The 20,336-nt window shown below is 40.6% G+C and overlaps 2 protein-coding genes across 10 annotated transcripts in view; one reads left to right on the forward strand and one right to left on the reverse strand.

The window, feature by feature from the left end:
• Nucleotides 1-8,693, reverse strand: part of TTC7A (tetratricopeptide repeat domain 7A) — a 187,417-nt gene extending 178,724 nt beyond the window's left edge. For 2 of the 8 annotated variants that reach the window (XR_010388532.1, XM_064509556.1), the window contains exons 1-3: nucleotides 6,804-7,029; nucleotides 3,860-4,023; nucleotides 1,904-2,072 (exon numbers count right to left, since the gene is read on the reverse strand). Coding sequence is in view for 5 of the 8 variants with exons in the window: in XM_064509556.1 (XP_064365626.1) it covers nucleotides 1,904-2,072; nucleotides 3,860-4,023; nucleotides 6,804-6,963 (493 nt within the window). In the remaining 3 variants the exon portion in view is untranslated. Of the gene's footprint in view, nucleotides 1-375; nucleotides 466-1,120; nucleotides 1,180-1,903; nucleotides 2,073-3,859; nucleotides 4,024-6,803; nucleotides 7,031-8,443; nucleotides 8,519-8,577 lie in introns of those variants that run through there. The other 6 variants (XM_064509558.1, XM_026121174.2, XM_064509557.1 and 3 more) reach the window with 6 other exon arrangements.
• On the forward strand, nucleotides 8,585-13,876 carry MCFD2 (multiple coagulation factor deficiency 2, ER cargo receptor complex subunit). 2 transcript variants are annotated; one of them, XM_026121180.2, is made up of 4 exons: nucleotides 8,585-8,716; nucleotides 9,724-9,872; nucleotides 10,583-10,742; nucleotides 12,400-13,876. In XM_026121180.2, the coding sequence occupies exons 2-4, from the start codon at nucleotides 9,733-9,735 to the stop codon at nucleotides 12,529-12,531; spliced, it is 432 nt and encodes a 143-aa protein (XP_025976965.1). In that variant the 5' UTR covers nucleotides 8,585-8,716; nucleotides 9,724-9,732; the 3' UTR covers nucleotides 12,532-13,876. The 2 variants fall into 2 exon arrangements, with proteins under 2 accessions (XP_025976965.1, XP_025976964.1); XM_026121179.2 differs by lacking the exon at nucleotides 8,585-8,716 and adding an exon at nucleotides 8,723-8,873.
• Nucleotides 13,877-20,336: the final 6,460 nt, after the last annotated feature.

Below are 20,336 nucleotides of genomic sequence, written 5' to 3' on the forward strand. Positions count from 1 at the left end.
CTTGCACAAAATTTACTACCAGTGATGTTCATACCAGTGATGTTCAAGCTTGTGTAAGTTAAGAGTAGCTCAACCAAAGGCAACAAGGTAGTATGGATAATCAACATAATTTCTACATAGATACCAAATGAAAACAGGAATAAAAAAATCCATACGGTATCATGTGAATAAGTTTTAAGTAGCTCAAACCAATGATCTGATACTTACCCTACAGAGCTAGTCTGGGTAGACATATTTTGAATTGAAAATCTAAATCCACGCTATCACCATAGTTCTCAGTACAAACTTCTAACATTTGGGGCTTGCTTCCATCAAGACTGGGAGGTCCAACACATGGAATAAGGTTATAGTGATCCCAGCAATAAGCTCTCTTACCAAACTCAGCTGGGCAAGCTCCACCCAGCTGGACTTCTTTATCAGAGACTTTGGTGCAATACTGTGTGACTTATCATGCCCTTGACATCTTGGCTAATCTGAAAATAATCATCACAAGAGATAAAGGGTGTGGAACAAGAACAGCATGTCAGGTTATGTTGGGATGGCAGGCATTCCTCAAACTTCACACGCAATGGCAAAAGAGTATTTATGTTCCATGCTAACTCATATGGAAAAAACAAAATTGGGGCCCAGTCCTCTGAGGCAAATGCCTCCACTCCCTATGGCTTCATACAGAAGTGAAGGGAGTCAGCTACCATAGAAGTATTACAGGAACAGTGTGTTCATTCATTTGTGTTCATGTATAGTTTACCATTACACTCACACCTCATCTAGGGCCTTATCCAATACCCAGTGAAATTAGTGCAGCTCTGAGGATGCTGAAGTGCACCATTGCTCTCAAATACACAGCTATAAACGCACTGGCAGTCACTCATTCCTCCGCCCCATCCAAGTGTTAGTGCAAGTTACAACTAAATCAGTTCTGTTCCACAAAAGCTTATTAACGAAGCAGATTCATCCAGTGCCACAGAAAACAAATTCAAAGCAAGCAAAGCAGCACAAACAGGTTTTCAAAAAGCAGAATGACTGTGTGAGATCATGAAACACCCAAATTATCATCATTAATACTAACAGCCCAGTCAAACAGTTCTGTGGGTTGATTTGGTTTCAGTCTTTTACATACCAGTTGAAGGTATCTGATCATCACAGAGTTCTCATTCACCTAATTAGCTGGTGGACATGCTGAAAAGAGTAGAAAGCAGTAGATAGGTAGCAGTACTTGAGCAACATTTACAAAGGAACTGAAAGCAAATGAAGGAGAAGACTACTGATATTTTTCCCCCATGTCAATAAATGACTGGAGTCTTCCTTCCCCACTGACAAAAACAAAATGCAATTTCACTACTCAAAGAGGAAGCTTTCACTAAGATCTCTCAAACAGTGCAAGGTCTGCAGAATTAAAAGAGCTAGGAGAGACTCCTGTTTGTACATAATGTCTAATACTGGTGACATGCACTGCAAAAATATACTACCTGCTTTGAAAGCACCTATTCTGTTAGTCCAGAGTTTAAAACTTAGAAACATAGATCTGCTTATTTCACTGAAATCATTTGAATTTTCAGGTAGATGAACTCATTCTAAGCGAAAGCATAGGCTCCACTTCAGCAGTGCTTGATTTAGATTTTCCTGAAATGGACACAGGCTCAAGTGTGTTGCTGACTCACAGCCACAGTTATCATGAGAGTTCCACCATTTTCAAACTTTTCATTAAATGTCAGCCAAGTTCAAAAACCATGGACTAAGACTCCATAATGCCTTTATTTTTAAACTACACAGACTTTACTAGTGGGATTTTCTAAAGGTAACAGCATTGGCCTAACTCTGCTCCAATCAAATCACTTGGAGAAGTACCTTCATCTTCAACCTAAACACAGCATATTTCAGAAATATTTACATGGTCCTTTACCTTTAATAACAAAGGCTTCCGTCACCAAACGTAGCATGTACAGTGGTTCATTTCCTATCGAGAGGTCATCAATTCCAGCTCTTGCATACATGCTGATGGCATCTCTGTAGGATCCCTCCACATAATGAAGCTTTCCTAGGATCAGCATAGCTTCTGTCATATACTTAGGCTAAAATGAGGGAGAGGAAAGGGGGGGGGGAAAAGTGTTTACATGATAAGATGCCAAAGAGCAAAAAAGAGGTAGTTCAGAACAAACCTTGCATTAAGCAGATGCAAAATGCTTTATTCTCAACCGTGCCAACTCCACAGGCCAGATTAGGAAGGACTTAAGTGTCTAGAGATCTTAGCACTGCGCTCACAAGAGTGGGAGATAACAGGGACAACGCAACAAATTTGGAGCTCCGTTTGGAAACACAGCTTACAAGCTACCTCACTGGGTTCAGCAGATCCATTCTATTGATTCACCAAGCATGAACTGCACATAAAAGACTCCCCTCATCAGAACTACCTGCATATATGTATATAATTCCCCTGTTTTTAAAGAACTGGACAGAAAGCATCACCTTCTAGTCAAACGCTCCCCTCTCCTCTGCACTTCTAATGAGGAGCAAGAAAGCTCCCAAGTGTCTTCTTGACGTTCCCAAAGAATCCTCAGGCAAAAGCAGAAAAACAGAAGGTATTCCTGCTGCTTCTAACACTTTGTTTGGTTTCTTAAGGATTGAAAGCACTCAGACAAATCCATAAGAAAAACAAAAATCTCAGTAAAATAAATAAATCCTTTCAGAACCTCCTTATAGTCCAGAAAGCATGATGAGGCTCCAAAGCCTACACCCTCGTTTTTTCAGTACATGCAGTATAGACTACAACATAGGGTCAATCTTGCACATGTAGGCAAGTCACCACTAACGGGGGGGGAGGGGGAAAAAAAAAAAAAAAGCTTGGATACATGGGTTGTGACAACTGCTAATACCAAGAACTGCAAGAACTCACAGTGGCTTTGACTGCTCCCAGGGCCTAAGTGAGGGGAAGAAAAGAAAAAAGGGGTTGGAAAAATCTCCCCTCCCCCTTGAAACAAACGAAAAAACCAAACCAACCAAACAAAACCCCCAAAAAACTAGCTTCCAAGAAATTAAGAACAAGGATCTCCCCCAGAAAAACAGCCAAACACAAGCTCCCTAGAAAATAACAGAATGAAAGCATAACATATGCTTCCAAGCTAACTATCCAATAAGTTTCAGGCCCAAAAGTAGTATAACAGATCTAGAACTTCAGATTCTTGTAATTCATAATCTCTTTAAAGCCAGTTATGCAATAGTGTGACCAAGGACACCAACATGGCAACAGCCATGTCACTGAGTCTTAAAACACTCCTAAAGCTGTGCAGCCTGGTTGATGGGCAGCTACCAACTATGTGCCCTGACTGCAAAGTTAAAATGGAGGAATTTAAACCACCCCTCACATAATTTCTCTAGCAGAGATGGAAAATGATGCAAGGCTGTAATCCTGGACTTGTACCACCACCTCAAGTGCCTGACAGCAGCTTGAGACCTGGAGCTGGCCAGGTGTATGCAATTCCCTCAGCCCAACAGCAGCTCACTCAGCTGTGGTAACCCAACTGCACTGTCACATGGCCATGCCTTGTCATCACAGTGAACTCCTGAACATTTAGCCCACTGCTTTCTAATCAAAAATAGCGAGAGAGAGAGAGAGAGAGAGAGAGAGACAGACAGACAGAAGTAGAAAAACAGGGGGTTTTTTTGAGTATGAGAAAGCTAATTTCCCAGCAGATGCCACTGCAAAGAGTCAGTTACCAGTATGTTACTGATATTTACAAATACAGCATTGTATATAAAGCACAGAAACATGAACAAGCAGTGTAGACCCTTTGTATCAAACTAATAACCATACAACAGAAGCATCAGCTTGGTAAGAATTACACCTACACAGCACACTTACTCGTAGTTTTCCTCTGTTTAGGATATTGGTCAAATACCGTTTAGCTTCATTCAGTTTTGGTTCATTCTTTTCTACTAGCGGAATAGAGTCCTTCAACTTGGCAAAGTTTTCCTTCAAACATTCTTCCAGCAGAGCCTCTGCGAGCAGCATACTCCCATAGTCCTCTGAAAGCACACATCAACCAAGAAGAAACATCACTCAATGCTGTATTGCCAATAAAAAGTATTAAAAAAAAAAAAAAAACTTTTAGAGACAAACAGCGACTCAAAGTAAGGTCTAAGAAGAACTAGTGGACAAAAAAAGGAAGTTACATCAACTTCTAACTATTGGAAATATTGTATTTTCTATGAAAAATAGAAAGACTTTTCCTTTTACAGGAAGATTTTTCCCTAGTCAGATCCTTTAACTTTGCAGGACAGTTCATTCTCATGTTATTACCAATATAACTGTTAGAATTTTGTGATGAAAATTCCTATTTAAAAACTAGGCCCAATCTTAGCAAGCATTTAAGAGTATACTTTAAATTTGCAAATGCACAAGCAAGAAATGCATGCTTCGGACTATGGATAAGCTATGTATTTCACTGAAGAGCACTAACTACATCAGAAGCTTACAAGATTTTGTTGAAAGAGTTTGCAAAAAAGAATTAAATAAAGATTTTATTTAGAAATATCCTATACACCCATTATTAAAGTCAGACCTAGGGCTTGACCCTGTAAAATAATTAACAGGCTGCATGTAATTTTTTCTACATGAAGATCCATGCCTGTTCACAGTTCTACAGGAGAGTAATTCAAACACAGGTAGTAGCTCTGGATACAGTGCAAAGGATCACGCAAGTAAAGTGTTTCATCTGCCAGTATACGGTAGTCCTTGTATGATGGGTCCAGTTCCACAGTCCATTTATTCATAGGATTAGGACCTCAATCAATTGCCTAGTGTGTCAAGCAGTGTAAGAAAATCTTTGTTTGTAAATGAAAGACCAAAAGGCTACATTTTAGATATACTACTTCTTTCAGAGTTCAGAACACAGAAAAAATGGTAGTCTATCTATTTCTGTATTTTCAGTCTGTGGGACAACTTATTCACACTTATTCCATTTATATATATATATATATCATTAATAATCAACCTTTGTTTTTTTTTAATCCAGAACAACAACAAAAACTCTAAAGTGCACAGTTGTGCATCAAATTATAACCATATTTCTACCTGCTCAGTTGCAGGTATACATCTAATAACCTAACTTGTATGAACAAAGTATGTACATAAAGTAGGCTCTGAAAGCACCTTTCAGGACCAGGCAAGAAAAGTAGAAAATGACACACACTACGCTCAAAGGTGTTTTTCTTTATGCATACAACCACTACATAATGCTGAAGAGCACTCAGGTAAAGTCACTAACGTTTTTGCAAAATGTGATTACATAAAAAGAACATATGCAATAAAGAAATAAACACACACAATCTCTAAAAGAAATACTATCATTAAAAAAATCCCATCCAGACACTATTGTTTTTAGAAACACAAAACTAGCTAGTTCCTTACAGGGTAAAAAGTGCTGTAGCAATAGCAAAGCATGATTCTTTCATAACTAGCAAATTATGATGACAGCAACAGATTAACAAATAATGTTTTTAGAGCAATCATGATGTTGCTATTCCTCTTAATTAAAAGGAAGCAAATGAATAAGAGCTCTTTCACTATTAATGCCCCCAAACTGCATGATGCTCTTTGCACCTCTATGAAGTGCTGCCAAAATCAAACTAAGCTCAAAGTCAGCTGTGTGGTTCTCAATACAGGGTTCAGGTCAGCTTCAAGTATGAACTTAGAAAACCATGTAAATAAATATAGATTAAACTACCCACTCTTTGCCAGCTGTGAGAAAGTCCTGTAAAGCTTATTGCATCCCAGTGAGCTTTGACTAACTCCAGGGCCTCCTCCTATAAACAATCCTCTAGAGAAGTGGCTTCATTCATAGAAATAGTTCCCCTGACTTTAAAGGTAGAACCTCTTGCATCAGTAAGGCAGCTAGAATCAGGTCCTCTGAACAACTTAACATTACCACTAGGCACACAGATTTTTAGTGTCTGTAAATTAGACTGCCTCTCTTTTTACAAGCAATTTGATTACAAAACAAAGCAATCTGTTGTAACAAGAAAAGAGATAACAAGAACACAGAACTGCACTAGCTGTTTATGAAACCTGCCCTCCATATCAAAAGATACTTAACATGAGCACAAACCATTTAGATAAAATACTCCACAAATGCAGCAAGATAGTTTAAGAGCATCCAGAAAAGGGGGACGAGAGGGGATCAATGTCACAGGTGTTCAGAAGTTAGACAGATTTATAAAATACTCCACAAATGCAGCAAGATAGTTTAAGAGCATCCAGAAAAGGGGGACGAGAGGGGATCAGCGTCACAGGTGTTGAGAAGTCAGACAGATTTGTTTTCAGACACGGAAGATTTCAGTCTGAAGTCCACAGCCAAGGCTTGTTTGCTAAAGAAAGCGAGACAACCCTATTCGTTGTCTGCGTTCAGGTACTTATTGGATTTGGGATGAAGGCAGGACCCCAAAAACAGAGAGAGCACCAACTGAGCACTGCCACCACCTACTCTTACATTCACAGCCTCAAGGACGGCGTATCTCTTCACGGCCTGAGGGGCTCAGAAATACCGAAACAAACAGGAAACCACAGCCAACCTCGGCTGCCTTTTCCTGGGTTCCCGCTGCGCCCGCTCACAACGAGAAAAACACCCTTCCTCCCCGCAGAGGGGCGGCAGGGGCTGACGGGGCGCCCAGACCGGCTGCCAGCGGGCGGGGCAGCCCCGCCGCGGCCACCGCCGCCCCCGGGGCCGGCTGCCGGCTCCCCGCCGCGCCGAGTCCCCCCCCCCGCGCGGCCCGGTCCGCCCCCCCCCCCACGCCCCGCAGCCGCTCACCCGCGTCCTGCGCGCCCCCCACCGCCGCCTTGCGCGGGGCCCCGGCCGCCGGCAGCAGCTGCCGCACCAGGCGGTGCAGCCGGCCCCAGTGGCCCTCGGCGCGGCACCGCTCGATCTCCCCCTCCAGCTTCACATGGGAGTGGGAGCCCTTGGCCGCCATTTTAGCGCGCCACCCGCCCCGCCCCGCGGGCAGCGCCGCGCAGCCGCCGCGGGGCGGCGCCGGCAGCGCGACACAGCCGGCAGCGCGGAGCCGGAGCCAGGCCCGGCCCCGGCCGGCGGCGCCCAGCACCGCCCTCCTCACTCGCCCCTCGCCAGGGCGGGCGGCGGCTCAGTCCCCCGCCTCACCGCCCAGCAGAGCCCAAAGCGCCGCTCTTGTCTCCACCCTGATGCTCCCACTAGGAAGCCGGGGTCGGAAAGCTGCCGCGGCCCCCTGCCGCCCCACCAAGGGCGCGCTGCTTCCCGCACTGATCCTCATGGTCTACCCCACCACCACCACCACCATTGCCCCTCTTGTCGATACGGAGCCAGAGTTGTTAAAACAGAAGCTGTTTTATTTATGTTTTTATTCATTAATTCCAGAGCCCTGGAGCAGTCTGGCAGAGATGCAGAGCCCTGATAGCAGATGTGCTTTTCTTAAGGCGTCTTCACAGACCCATCACACTATGACAGCTGGCCTGCAGGGCTCTGCGAGCCACAGCTTGAGAAACACTATTATCTGTCACATGAAGTTTACTACATCTGTCAAAGAGCAACATCCTTGTTGTGCAAGGCTAGCAACTGCCTGGGCTCAGCAAGCAGAGACTGAGAGCTAAGAAATATTCCCCTTTATCATTCACCTAAGTCCTGAGATGCCAGACCTCTGAAGGAAGAGCCAAAGCTGCTGTTCATTGTTACTTAGCAACTCCCCCCAAGGTATCTTGTCTGTTAAAACAACATATTTTCTCTCAGCCGTTTCTGAAAAACACCTTAGTTCTCTAATAATGATTTTAACATAGTAATAACAAAAGTACCTCCTATTAAAGCAGAAACAGACTAAAAAGTCTAAACCACTTCCTGAAGTCAGTAAACTCTGAGGATTATAGCCTTAAGGGGTGAGAGCAATTGCTTAGAGTATAAATGCAAAAACAACTAAATATTCCACATTTGGTAAAAGGGGGGAAAGAAGACAATAAGCAAACAGTTTAGAGAATTACTGAAAGTAACAGTGATAGGAGCATAGCAGTCTGCAAAATAGCAGTTGAGTAGAAAAAAACAAATGAATCAGTTTTGGAATGCACTGCTCAGTGCTGTGTGAGAAATAAGACACAAAAAGGGAAAGAATGAGAGATAACATAAACTAAGCACACACAATTCTGCATACTTTCTGGTCCTGCGAGTAGCTCTCATCCTTAAAGCAACATTTTTGCAGCTTCAGAACACAGCACTAAAAATGTGAACAAGTTAGTTAAACTGGTACAGGAAAACAGTCACAATCCCAAGCATTTTAACCAGTATTAATCGCACCTCTAACCCTTCACTAAGGGTAAGAAACACCTGGATTTATGCTACCCCTTCCCATCTGCCTCAGTGCTAACCCGACCCCGCTATGGAAGGAGGGAAGGCTGAGCAGAGGTGCCCACTAGCGGCTTCCTCGGCCTCACCGCGCGATCACACGTTCCCGCAGGCAGCCGCAGCAGCGAAAACAGAACAACCTTTAACCGCCGGTATAAAAGGGCCAATGGCCGCTTCGCCCCGCCCCGCGCACGTTGCGCCGCCGCAGCCCGCACGTGCTCACCTCGCCCCGCCCGCGCAGGCCCCGCCCCCGGGGAGGGTGGCCAAAGGTGGATACCTTCGTTCTAGCTCCACGTAAAATTCCAGGAGCCGTGACGTCACCAGCACTGGGGCACGGCGCAGCCAATAGGCGGGAAGGCGAGGTGGGGCGGGTGAGGGTGTGTGTGGTGTGCCTGCGCGCGTGCGCCGGGTTAGAGGTGACGTTGGGGATGGTGGCCAGCTTGGCCCAAACGCCGCACCACCTGCTCGTGACCCAGAGCCGCGGAGAGGGACGGCGCGGCGGCGACCATCCGCGGGCGGGTGTGTGGTGCCGCGGAGGACAGTGCTGGCGGCCGGGGCTCTCGGGCCGGGGCGAGGGGATGGGTGATGGGGCCCGGCTGGGGGCGGTGGCTGCTCCGTGCCAGCCGCCGGCGGGGGGTTCCCGGGGCCTGCCGTAGCGGGCGCTGCGGGCTGCGGTTTAACGGCTGTACCGAGGCGGCTGGGCTGCCGTTAGCGGGGCGGCGCGGGCGCTGCCAGCTGTCAAGCTGCGCCCCGGGTCGGGCCCAGCGCCGGGCTTTGCTCCCCCAGAGGCTGCAGCGGGGGGGGAAGAAATAACGAAAATTAAAAAGGAAAAAACACCCCAAAGCAACAGCTGTTTTGCTGGTTTCAGTACGGCAGTCAGCTAGGCGTTTTTATCCTGGTAAAGTGTTTTAACACTTTACTTCTCTGTGAAGTAAGAGCTGCAGTGACTGAAATACTGCAAGTTTTATAAATAAGGGTGTTTATTGCATGAAATCTTAATAAATGCACTAGTTAGAAGCAGCCATTTTGGTACTCTAAGCAACCTTTGTTCCCATAACTATCGAGTAGGTCTGAGGGAAATGGGCATGAATTCAACTAGAAAGTATTTGAAGACCCAGAGGTGGCCAGGCACTGCACATTCACTGTGTGAAAAGAGTCATTCTTTGAAAACTACTTACTGTGTGTTCCCATGAAGTAAAGATCCTCATAGGAATTCCTAATTGGAGCTCTCTGATTTTCTGCTTTTTAAATGGTTGAAATGTTGAGGAAAAGTAAGTTCTTGCATCCTAGAACTTAGTAGGGTTGTTTCTAAGCACCTTATAAGTCTGCTGAAATAGATTGTATTTTTCATCCATTTCCCTTTTTCTAGGAGATCGCAATGGCCCTACGGAATTTTAGAACATGTTTGCTCTTCTCCCTTCTGGCTGCTTTCTTCATCTCTGCCTTAGCTGAGGAGTCTGTAGGAGAGAGTCAACATGCAAATATTCGGCTTGATAAGAACCTGGTACAAGATAAAGAGTATGTGTTCCGTGTTCTGAAAATGTAAACTTCCCAATGATTTGCTTATCTCCTAAATCTTGTTACGTGAGTTGGGCTTAAGCCCAGGGCACCTTCTCGTCTAAGGCTGTTGTATGAATAGCTGGAGTCACATACCGAGATACGTTTGTTCAATAAGTTTACTAGAGATACTGGATCTGGAAAGGTCTCCCTGGAGCCTTTAGGCCTACTTATACTGTATAGAATTTCTTACAGGAATGCTGCTTACCTAGATCAACATACTGTGGACAAAACTTTGTTCTGAACAGTTAGAGTAAGAGCTTTGCTTTCATTTGCTTCTTCATACACACACACAATGTGTTATCAGTAAACAAAGTCACTAGTATACTCCACATTTTACTGTGAAAGATCTTCCTTCAGTTCCTTTGCTTTGAAAGATGGTCGGAAGGAGATCTGGGGCACTATTTCAGTTGTTTTGATAACTTGCTATAAGTAGGTGAGAAGAAAGAGGAATAGCTATCTAAATCATTCCAAAGGCCAGTACAGCACCTGTAACGTATTAGGATGAAGGGGGTGCAAAGGTTGTTTAAGGTTGTAGCTTTCAGTCCTCCTGATTGTCTGCTATGCTTTTAGAAATACAGCGTTGCCTGTATATTTGACTACCTGAGCAAAGACTAAAGTTGATGTAAACAGTGCATTAAATATTAACTGAATGATTTTTTTCCCCTTAGTCACATCATGGAACATTTAGAAGGTGTTATTGAGAAACCAGAGTCTGAGATGTCTCCACAAGAGCTGCAGCTTCATTACTTCAAAATGCATGATTATGATGGCAATAATTTGCTAGATGGGTTAGAGCTTGCTGCAGCTATATCACATGTCCACAAAGAGGTAAGTGGAACATTGTAACAACATGTGTCTTTAGAAACGGTACTGACTTTCTAAAAACAGCTTACAGAAGAACAGATACAATATAGTTGCAATACAGTCATAATGGAGCGGTTTTGCCTGACAATGAAACCTTTTCCTCTGTTAGTTTTGGTTTGATTTATAAATGTATTAGCTTTATCACAGCTTTTCATGTCACATTGCAGTGTTCCAGAATAACTCCACCCTGGTTTAAACTTTGCATCCTTCACATCATGTAGAATGAAAATGATTTGCTGGCCAGGGATGGGGAGAGGAGAAAGGGAAATTTGAAACCTGTGTCCAAAATGGAGTAATGCTGATAAGAGCTTATGGAAGTAGCATACAATACAGTGCCACTCCTAGTTCTAAGGATGTTGCTTTCAACTCAAAAATGTTACTGCAATGGATACGCAAACTGTGAGAAACTTCTTGCACACACTTAGTATTAGGAGGACAGATCATGGTCAGCCTTTGTTTTATTATCCTCTTGTAAATACAAATACTCTCTACAACTAGGAGCATTTAAGGACAAAGTGGGAAGATACTATTCTTGGGAAAATAATATTAACACATTATCTCCTGGTGAGCTTTTGGAAGTTCAAAATAATGTAACTTCTTCTGTCCATCCGTGTCGAAAGACACGAAGCCAAGAAAAGAATAATTACCTGGTGACGCCTTTATTCCTAAGAGATGATACTAAGAATTATGCTGAAGTTAAACTACAGCGTACTAACCTGCTTTCTTTTCACTAGTCTGTTTCTATCAAACTCTGTTACAGGTTCTGACACGTAGAAAGAGGTTTCTGTACTATAGAGAAAATATAGAGTCTGTGCTACATCAAGATCTAAATTAATAGTACATCTGTTAGATTAGTACCTATCACTACACTCTGCTATCTGGCTTTTAGATCTTTTTGGCTAAGAATATCAACTGTAATTCAGTGGATACAGAGTGTTTGTTCTGAAGTCCAAAGAACTTCACTTCATAGCTTGCATCTAGTGAAGTTTATTATATTGATATAAACAATTACACAAAACTTTAGTGCCTAATTTGACACTGTCCTAATACAAATTGCTTAACAAATTTTTGTCTTTAGCAAAAGCATTTCTTCTAGTTAAAGAGGTCTGAGGCATACAATGGAAGGCAGAATTGTGCTTTATGACAAAAGTTATACCGTTCTGTAGGCTTAAGAAATTTCTGTTTAGGAAAGTAGGAGAGTTAAGGTGATTACACCCCAAAGCGTAATAGCTTTTAAAAACATGCGCTATATAATGCATTCCTATGTGGGAATGTTTTCAGTCAAAGAGACTAAGACAGCAATTGTTTTCTACATAGCCACAGTTTGCCCCTTGACTGTACCTCAGTTTTCCTTCAATAGAGGGACTACCAACCTGAAGTTAGTAAGTTTTGAACTTGTTTCTTTTTCTATAGCAAATGCCTCTGATATCAATAATATATCTATGTAATATGCCAACATGTTTGTTGATGCCAACATGAATTGATGTTGAATGGTAAGCTGAAACAAGATTTAAGTAACAAGAATGTTTTGCAATCCAAGCAACTAGTTGTCAGTAAGCTGTCATACGTGCCACTAGGTGGGAAACTGCTAAACAGTTTAATGTGGTTTTTGTTTTTCTAGGAAGGTGGTGAGCATACCCAGGCAATGAAAGAAGAAGAACTAATTAGTCTAATAGATGATGTTTTAAGAGATGATGATAAGAACAATGATGGATACATTGACTATGCAGAATTTGCAAAATCACTGGAATAGGGTTTTGCAAGGAGGTGGTTTTTCCTTCTAGCTATGTGGAAATGTGACCTAGTATAATGTGATTCATTACTGTCTCATATATCAACCTCTGTGCTGCAGTGCTCGTGAGAAGGAGAGGTGTATCAATTCCCACTGAATTTGTTTGAAAACTGTATATGTTAGGAGACTGGCTAACTCAGAGCGAGAGCCAGGTTTGCCTAAACATAGCTTCACATTTGAATCTTGAAGCATGGAAATGTCAACAGTACTCACATAGGCTACAGCTGGCAAACTCTTAAGTAGCTGCATATGAACACTTAATAGATCATATATATTCTAAATTTCAGTTTTCTGTCATTGGATTATATAATATTTGCTTACATCTTTTACTTAAATGTATAAAATATCTGGAAAGCAAGAGAACATGACTACATGTAGTTGTATTGTGATGAGGTATTTCCATATTTCACACTCATTTTCAAAGGAAACTTGCATATAAGTACAAGTGCTTGAAACAGCATTTGTAGAGAAAAGTATTTGTTGAATGTGGTTTACATTTGAGCTCTACATGATACCATATGGACTTCAACACTATCTTTGAAGAAATTGAGTATTTTCTTAAATTTATATACTTCCTAGCATACCCTTACATTTTATATATAAGTATATGTACGTTTCTCAATTTCTTCTCATCCTTCACAGATTTGCTTTTTATAGTGTAGTATTTTACTGGATTTTTCTCTACTTTGAATGGTCTTTTTTAAAGAAAATTAAAGTATTTTTATTACATTTATATGTTTATTAATGCTGTATAGCATTTACTGGAGTAGCTTATGCTATCTCATTTTGAAGGTCATGTTAACAGTAAACTGATTTAATATAAAACCTTTTATTCAAATTGGTTCTTACAGTATTAGCCAGCAGGATAATCTAAGTGAGAAAGTAATGCTGCCTTGTTGAGGTTTACATTCCTATTCCTTGACACTTAAATTACGGTATTACTTTTAGAAAAATACAAAAGTATTTCATAACTAACAGTTTCAAGATACTTGAATGTCTGCAAATGAATATGGTCCTAGGAATGTTTTTGCTGTGTTGACTCAATACTTGATAAGTCCAGTAGCTTAAGGATATTAAAGTGATGTATTGTTGCTTTATTGATATTTGGTAACTATAAAGCATAACAAATCTTAAAATTGCATTCAATCATTATCGATGAATAGAGAATCTAAATGTTAGTGTATTTCTGTAAAATGTATAAAGAGCTATTTTCTTTACAAAACTATTCTTATACAAGAGAAATACATTTGTAGAAGAAATTATTTCTTTTGTTTAAATATTTGTGCAATAAATGCTGAGTGTCTGATTTTTTTTTTTCTTGTAATACCTAATTATTTTGACACTTTGTGTTAGGGTTGTGCTGTCTGTACAAGCAATAAAAAGTTGGGATTCATGTACGTTGGAGCTGAAAGAATAATGCAGGAAGTCTTAGAAAGGAATGTACCTAATTTTCTGTTGTATTTCTAAGCCTGGCTCTGTTGCTGTCAGTAATCTAAAAACAAACAGCCAAGTATTTTTTCTCAAAGCATTTTCGTAATACCATTTATCAGGGTAATTAGTCCAGAGTGAATGTTGAAGAATGAGAAATGAAGAACATTCATGAAGAATATTGAGAAAATGTTGAATCAAAGATAAGTATAGAAAATGCTTGGGGGTAAGAAGGAAAAGGAGGTTAAGCTCCTCAGCTTTGAGCATTTAAAGCAGGTTGCCTATAAACTTGATAACTATTATGTGTTTATTCCATAAGCCTCTGAGCCTTGGATTTATTTCAGGTGAAAGAACAAGATCAAGAAACTGGCATTTTTGCACTCTGAAAAATCATGGTTTCCTTATAAATTGTAGTGGCTAGAGATGCTAGACCCTGGTCTTAGAGACTGATCTATAAATCCTTAAATTTAGTCTGGCAAATTTCTCAAACTATACTATGTAGTAAATGACATGCACAATAGTGGTTTTATATCAGAAACAATTACAATAAATATACATATATACATACAATACATTTTTCCAACTATTTTAAACTTGTTTTTAACAAGTTAGAACAATATTAAATACAGAAATTATTTACCTAAAATGGAGAACAAATGTGAGACCTTTCATTTCACAATGCACAAAGAAATACCGAATCAGTATTTCTGCTTTCCTAGAAAGATAGAACAGTTCAAGAAATGCTGTCGAAGCTGAAACCTGCAGCATCATGTCTTTACTCAGCCTTCTAAAACAAATACACATATTTAATTGACGTGTACTTAAAGGTAAATGGGATGAAAGCTGTCTAGAGAGATTTCTCAATTAATAGGTAGGAAAGTGCAGAATCCCTGAGAGTGCTTTAAAAATGTAAGAAGTTTATGTGCTATCTGTAGCTCACATAGTACCCTAAATAAACTGGTACAGATCATAGGAAATTGAAAATACTATACAAACATTTTATATATATAAAAATTATATATAGTGGGTCTTTGCAACAGAATTACTCATGAACTAAACTATTTTTGCTTCTGTAGAGTAGTACTCTCTGTTTCACAGTTATGAAAAATTAAGCAGAAGGCGAGGGGTATGATTTACTAAAGGTCAACCGCATTCCTGGCGGAAACAGAAAACCAGAAGCCTGTTGTATGAGTTACACCTCTTCTTCCTAGTCTATGAGTGGAGCGTTGGAATTTTTTTTCCCCATTAGTGCGGAACAAATCTGGCCTTGCAAACTACATGTGGTTTTGTTAAAGCAGCGAGATTGTTGTATTTTACCTCACAAAATGTAGCAACTAAAGAAAAGACTTGAAAGGACTCTGCTTCTTGAGCTATTGAGGAACAGGACCTTTGTTTAATAGACATCTGGGAACATACTCTGCATATGAAAGAGAAAAATCTGTACTGTTTATTCAGTGGCCATTGGAATATTATTAATCACAAGAATGACTATCCAGAATTTCACAGCAACAGATTGTCTGCAAATTCACACAGATTTTAATACCTTTATTATTTTTGTTAATCACCTACAATCTCAAAACATCTTAGATTCTTTACAAAATCATTACAGACTTGCAAGTCCTGATTTCATCTGAAGTATTTTTTTTATGCAAGCAATTCACAAGAACAGTAATAGGAATTTAGGACTAATGTCATAGTTAATACAACCACTAGATAGCGTGTTGACGCTGCACATTCATTCTCTGCAGTATGTAACTTGGAGCAATTGAAGAACATGGATTTCACTATAGCATCACCACTACATTGATTATAGGCCGATGCCTGCTCCTCTGTCTTCCAACGTCATGTTCCCATTACAACACCCACATTTTGATTAGTTTACAACTGTCACATAATTTGATCATAGCTGAGATTTGATTACTGTTAATCAACTGTCATTGCTTAGGGCATCCAAATGTACTTGAAGTGATAGTAAAGAAACTTTCATTTTAGTATTGTCAGTAAAAATAATTATGTAACAGGAAGGCTTTGCAGTGTAAGCACCAGACTTGGCCTGACCTCTTGACAGCAGTAGTTCAACCAAGACAGGATCCATTGAGTATCACAACCAACACTAAGGAATATTATATGGTTTTTGTAGAACCTGAGGTCTTACTGTTTTTGCAGATATTGATAATAGCTGCTGTCACTGTTCTTACAAGGCATAGTCCCAGTGTGGTCTGATCAGATGTTCTTTCTAAGTAGAGCTTAGTGCTTTTTTTCTTCCTCTCCCCCAATGCAATATTGCTATCTGCCCGTTGCCCCATGAAAGAGCTGCTTATCAATAATGTTGTTAGTTTTTAGTAAATGAATTAGATCACAGGTCATTATGTCCCTTGGTCTACATTATTTATTACCACAAAGAATCTGAGTTCTAAACATTTCATTAGCACAGCTACTCTGTTGACACATTGAATGAGATCTGTTATAAGGGCAGCTGTTAATGCCTTACAAAAGGCTTTTCTGCAGTTACATTTTTGTTCCTGTTCTTCATTCTAAGTTCTGAATTGCATCCTAAACTTTAACAGCTAATACATATTCAAATTGTCACTATCTTTTTCAGCTGAGTGGCAGTTTTGCACTTAAATAGAGGGCAGTGTAGCATATGACTCAAAGTATACTGCCAGATATGACATTTTATAAGAAATCAGTGCTGCACTGAATATAGTGTCAACTTCTGCCACTTGATCCAACCGAGTGACTGACAGCACTAGATTTTGAGACAGCAGATGTCAATAAACTCAGAATGGGTAGGGAATATCTCATAAGAGGCAAGTTAAGGGAAAAACAAATTAAGGAGAGCTGTCAGTTTCTTCAAGAAATGCTATTAAGAGACCAAGTGCAAAATGATACCAGTTCAGAGGAAAGCAAGGAAGTTGAGTAGAAGTCAGCTAATTCACAACTTTTTAATTGTCCTCAAGTCTAAGAGAGAATTGTATCTGTTAAACAGAAACTAGGTCAGATGATTGAGAACCCAGCACAATACCCCATTTGCATGCACACGTGTGTATGTGTCCATCTGTCTACCAGCCGTAAAGACAAAGTGCACAAGCTGCAACTAGCAACAATTACCAAAAGGAAAAGAAATGAGTACAGTAGTAAGAAGGAAACAAAGGAAAGTCTGGACCACAAGTCAAAGAGGACCACACTATCAGCAGAGGACATTAAATAGCCAAAGAGTTTAATGTCTTGTTTTTCCCTTTTTTAAAATCAATCTTTACTAAAAAGGTCAACAGCAAGCAGACGGTACCAGGGATAGTACCAGAAATAAAGGTTTAAAATTTTAGCCTAAAATATGATAAACCTGCTTAGAAAGTAACCAGCTAATTTAAATATGTTCAAATTGCCTGGGCCTGATCAACTTCTCTTTAGGAGACTTAAAGGGCAGATGAAGTGATGTCAGAATATCATTTGGTTATCTTTGAGATCCTCTGGAGGATAGATTACAAACTGGGCAGACTGAACCTAATGCCTGCCTTTTTATAAAGGAGATTTATAATTTAGTAAACATAATTTCAATCCCCAGGAAAATTTTAGTGTACTATCTGTTTGTTTTAGAAGAAAAGAAGGAAATGAGTTGCAGCTAATAAGTATTTGCCAAGAATAAACTCAGTCAAACTAGTATTTCTGTCTATGAAAGGGTAAATGATCTTGTGATACAGGGAAAGCTACAGATATATAGCTTGGGTTTTTGTTGTTGTTGTTGTTGGTGGTGTTTTTTTTTGTTTTTTGTTTTCTCCAAGGTCTTTAACATTATATCCTATAATATCCTCATAAACAAGCTAGCAAATTATGATATAAATGAAACTCCTGTAGGAAGGGGCAGGGAGTCAAGTCTGCTTAGATAATTGTATCTGCAGAGTAATTATCAGTAATTATGAAAATACACATTTTGCATGGAATTCTGTGAGGCTTGGGCATGTATCTAGTTTTATTTAACACTTTCATTGAAGGCATGGATGATGTAGTATGAAGAATGATGTAGTATGAAGAATGATTATTAAACTTGCAGATAGAGCTACAAAGAGCTACAAATATGATGGATGACAAGATCAGAATTTAAAACGGTTTCGATAAATTAAGAGAAGTCATCTAAAATGGATGGAATACAATAGATCACAAGCTGAGCATGAATGGCAAAGCCATGGGGTTTTTTTGCAGAAAAGGCAAATATCATGTTGAGGTGTCTAAAGAGCCTTCAAGATAATTAAAAGAGCCCTTCTGGACCACTCCCCACTGGTGAAGAGTCACCTAGTAGACAGTGTCCTGCGTGTCAGGAAAGAAGGGGACTAGTTGGAAAGAGGCCAGAGGAGATCAACAAGAATAGGCAGAGTCCAGAAAACATGAAGAAAGACTGCAAGAACTGGGATGTTTTTGCCTAAGGACAAGACATTTGGGAAGAAAGTGGGAGAGAGGTTTAATAATAGTCTTCAAGCATGTAAAAAGCTGTTTCAAAGAGTAAGAAAATAATCTGTTCTTAGTGGATGGATCAAAAAGACTAAAACATAAAGAAGAATAACCCAATATATGAATTACAGCTTTAGAGATTTAGATTACACGTTGGATCTTAATGTCAAAGGCAAGATACCATAGCTTGGGTTAACATCACTATAACTCACTTTGGTTTTGAAGCAGAAGGGTGGAATAAAAATGACTTCTCCAGATCCCCTCCAGTGAAAGCCTATCTCTTGCTGAATCTATGACTGGCAGTATATCTGTGCAGAGATGAGAGGTCCCTCACCAGCGAGTTTCACAGCCAAGAGCCAAGGACCGCTAAAACACAGAAGGCCTGAGCTCTGCTCCAGGTCCTCAGGGAAGTTTTCTCTGAGATCACAAATCATCCTTCTTTCTCCCTACTGTAAGCCTTTCCTCTTCCCCTTGTAGTCACCCTGGACTCTTCTTGACTCAGCCACATTTCAGTTTTCCCCAAGTCCATCTGGAGATCAGTTTTACATCTCAGCTCTTTATCATCATAAGCCACCTTCTCTCTTGAAACTCCCTAAAAGCTTGTTTCTCACTTCTGCTTTCCAGTCAGGCAAGCAGGCTTTCTGCTTCAGTCCCAGAGGACAACAGCCATTCACACTCCCAGGAGGACAATGGTGCTGCATTCAGTTCCTCTGCTTCACGATAGAGCAATCTACAACCAGGAATCTCCTGTTCAGTCCTGTCAAAGCATGCTCACTGCCAATAGGGTCCAAGTGCAAAACCCTATCACATTTCTACTGAGCATGTCCAAACAGAGATTGTCAAGAGCCAAAAGTGAACAGGTTTGATCCAAAGCAGGAAAAAAATCATATGCTTGGCCCCAAGATAATGTGTCTCCTAAGATTCAAGTTCCAACTCTGGAGCACAGAGATATATCTGAGCTTCTACAGACACACACACACACACACACACACACACACACACACACACACGTAAAAAGACTGTTAAGAGTTTTTTTTAAATGACCACATGACTACCTAGCCATGTTTGCGGCAAATAATGAGCTATTTTTGTTGGCACTGAGAACACAGTGTAAGAGCATCCACAGTGAAACAGAACAAAGTTCCATCTAGCCCAACAGCTTGTCTCAGCGGCCATGAACAGATGCTGAGGGAAGAATAAGGAACAGAGAAAACATATTGTCATACTCCCCCCAAATACACTCACAGCCTCAACTAATTTGTAGGTCAGGGACCTAACTTCAGCAACAAAACAGCTAGAGTCAGGAACTCAGTGAGGAAGATCAAGGCTTAAATGGGAAGGCCTGGTAATGCTAATGACTGAAAATCAGGTCTTATGGGACACAGCCAGTGTCCTATGGTCATTGATATGGACTTTACTGTTGACTTTGCCACTCCACGATTTTCTCTATAAGCGAAAGGGATGATGCAGCATGTAAGCAGTTATCCCAGGAGGCTGCATTAGTGCATGGTATAGCTATACCAGCTATACCATTTCCAGATGTCACATTCTTCTTATTTAATGAGAGACTTTCAAAGTTGTCTAGTGATTTTGTTTGCCTCTGTGTTTAGTCACACTTAAAGTAACGTTCTAAAAATGACCCAATGTTGAGAACGCCTCAAGCATATAGTTTGAAATGAGTCCTCTTTAAGAAAAATAACATTCAGCCTCAGAAAGTATTTTGTCATAAAAGCATAAATAATCGACAAAACATACATGCTGAAAAATAATATTGACTTAAGTATCATTGTCTGTGGCTCGCAGCCATCAGAGTGACATATTGGCACAGACCATGGCAGGTATGATTTTTGGGACTGAAGAAAGAACACAAAAAGGAGATCTATGAGATCTGG

This window comes from Dromaius novaehollandiae, chromosome 3, assembly GCF_036370855.1.
Source record: "Dromaius novaehollandiae isolate bDroNov1 chromosome 3, bDroNov1.hap1, whole genome shotgun sequence".
NCBI lineage: Eukaryota > Metazoa > Chordata > Aves > Casuariiformes > Dromaiidae > Dromaius > Dromaius novaehollandiae.

Bases quoted from the DNA above. Each gene is read 5' to 3' on its own strand.
- MCFD2 (XM_026121180.2), top strand. From the start codon at position 9,733: ATGGCCCTACGGAATTTTAGAACATGTTTGCTCTTCTCCCTTCTGGCT. The intron at 9,873-10,582 runs GTATGTGTTCCG...TTTTCCCCTTAG, and splicing joins AACCTGGTACAAGATAAAGA to TCACATCATGGAACATTTAG. The intron at 10,743-12,399 runs GTAAGTGGAACA...TTGTTTTTCTAG, and splicing joins TATCACATGTCCACAAAGAG to GAAGGTGGTGAGCATACCCA.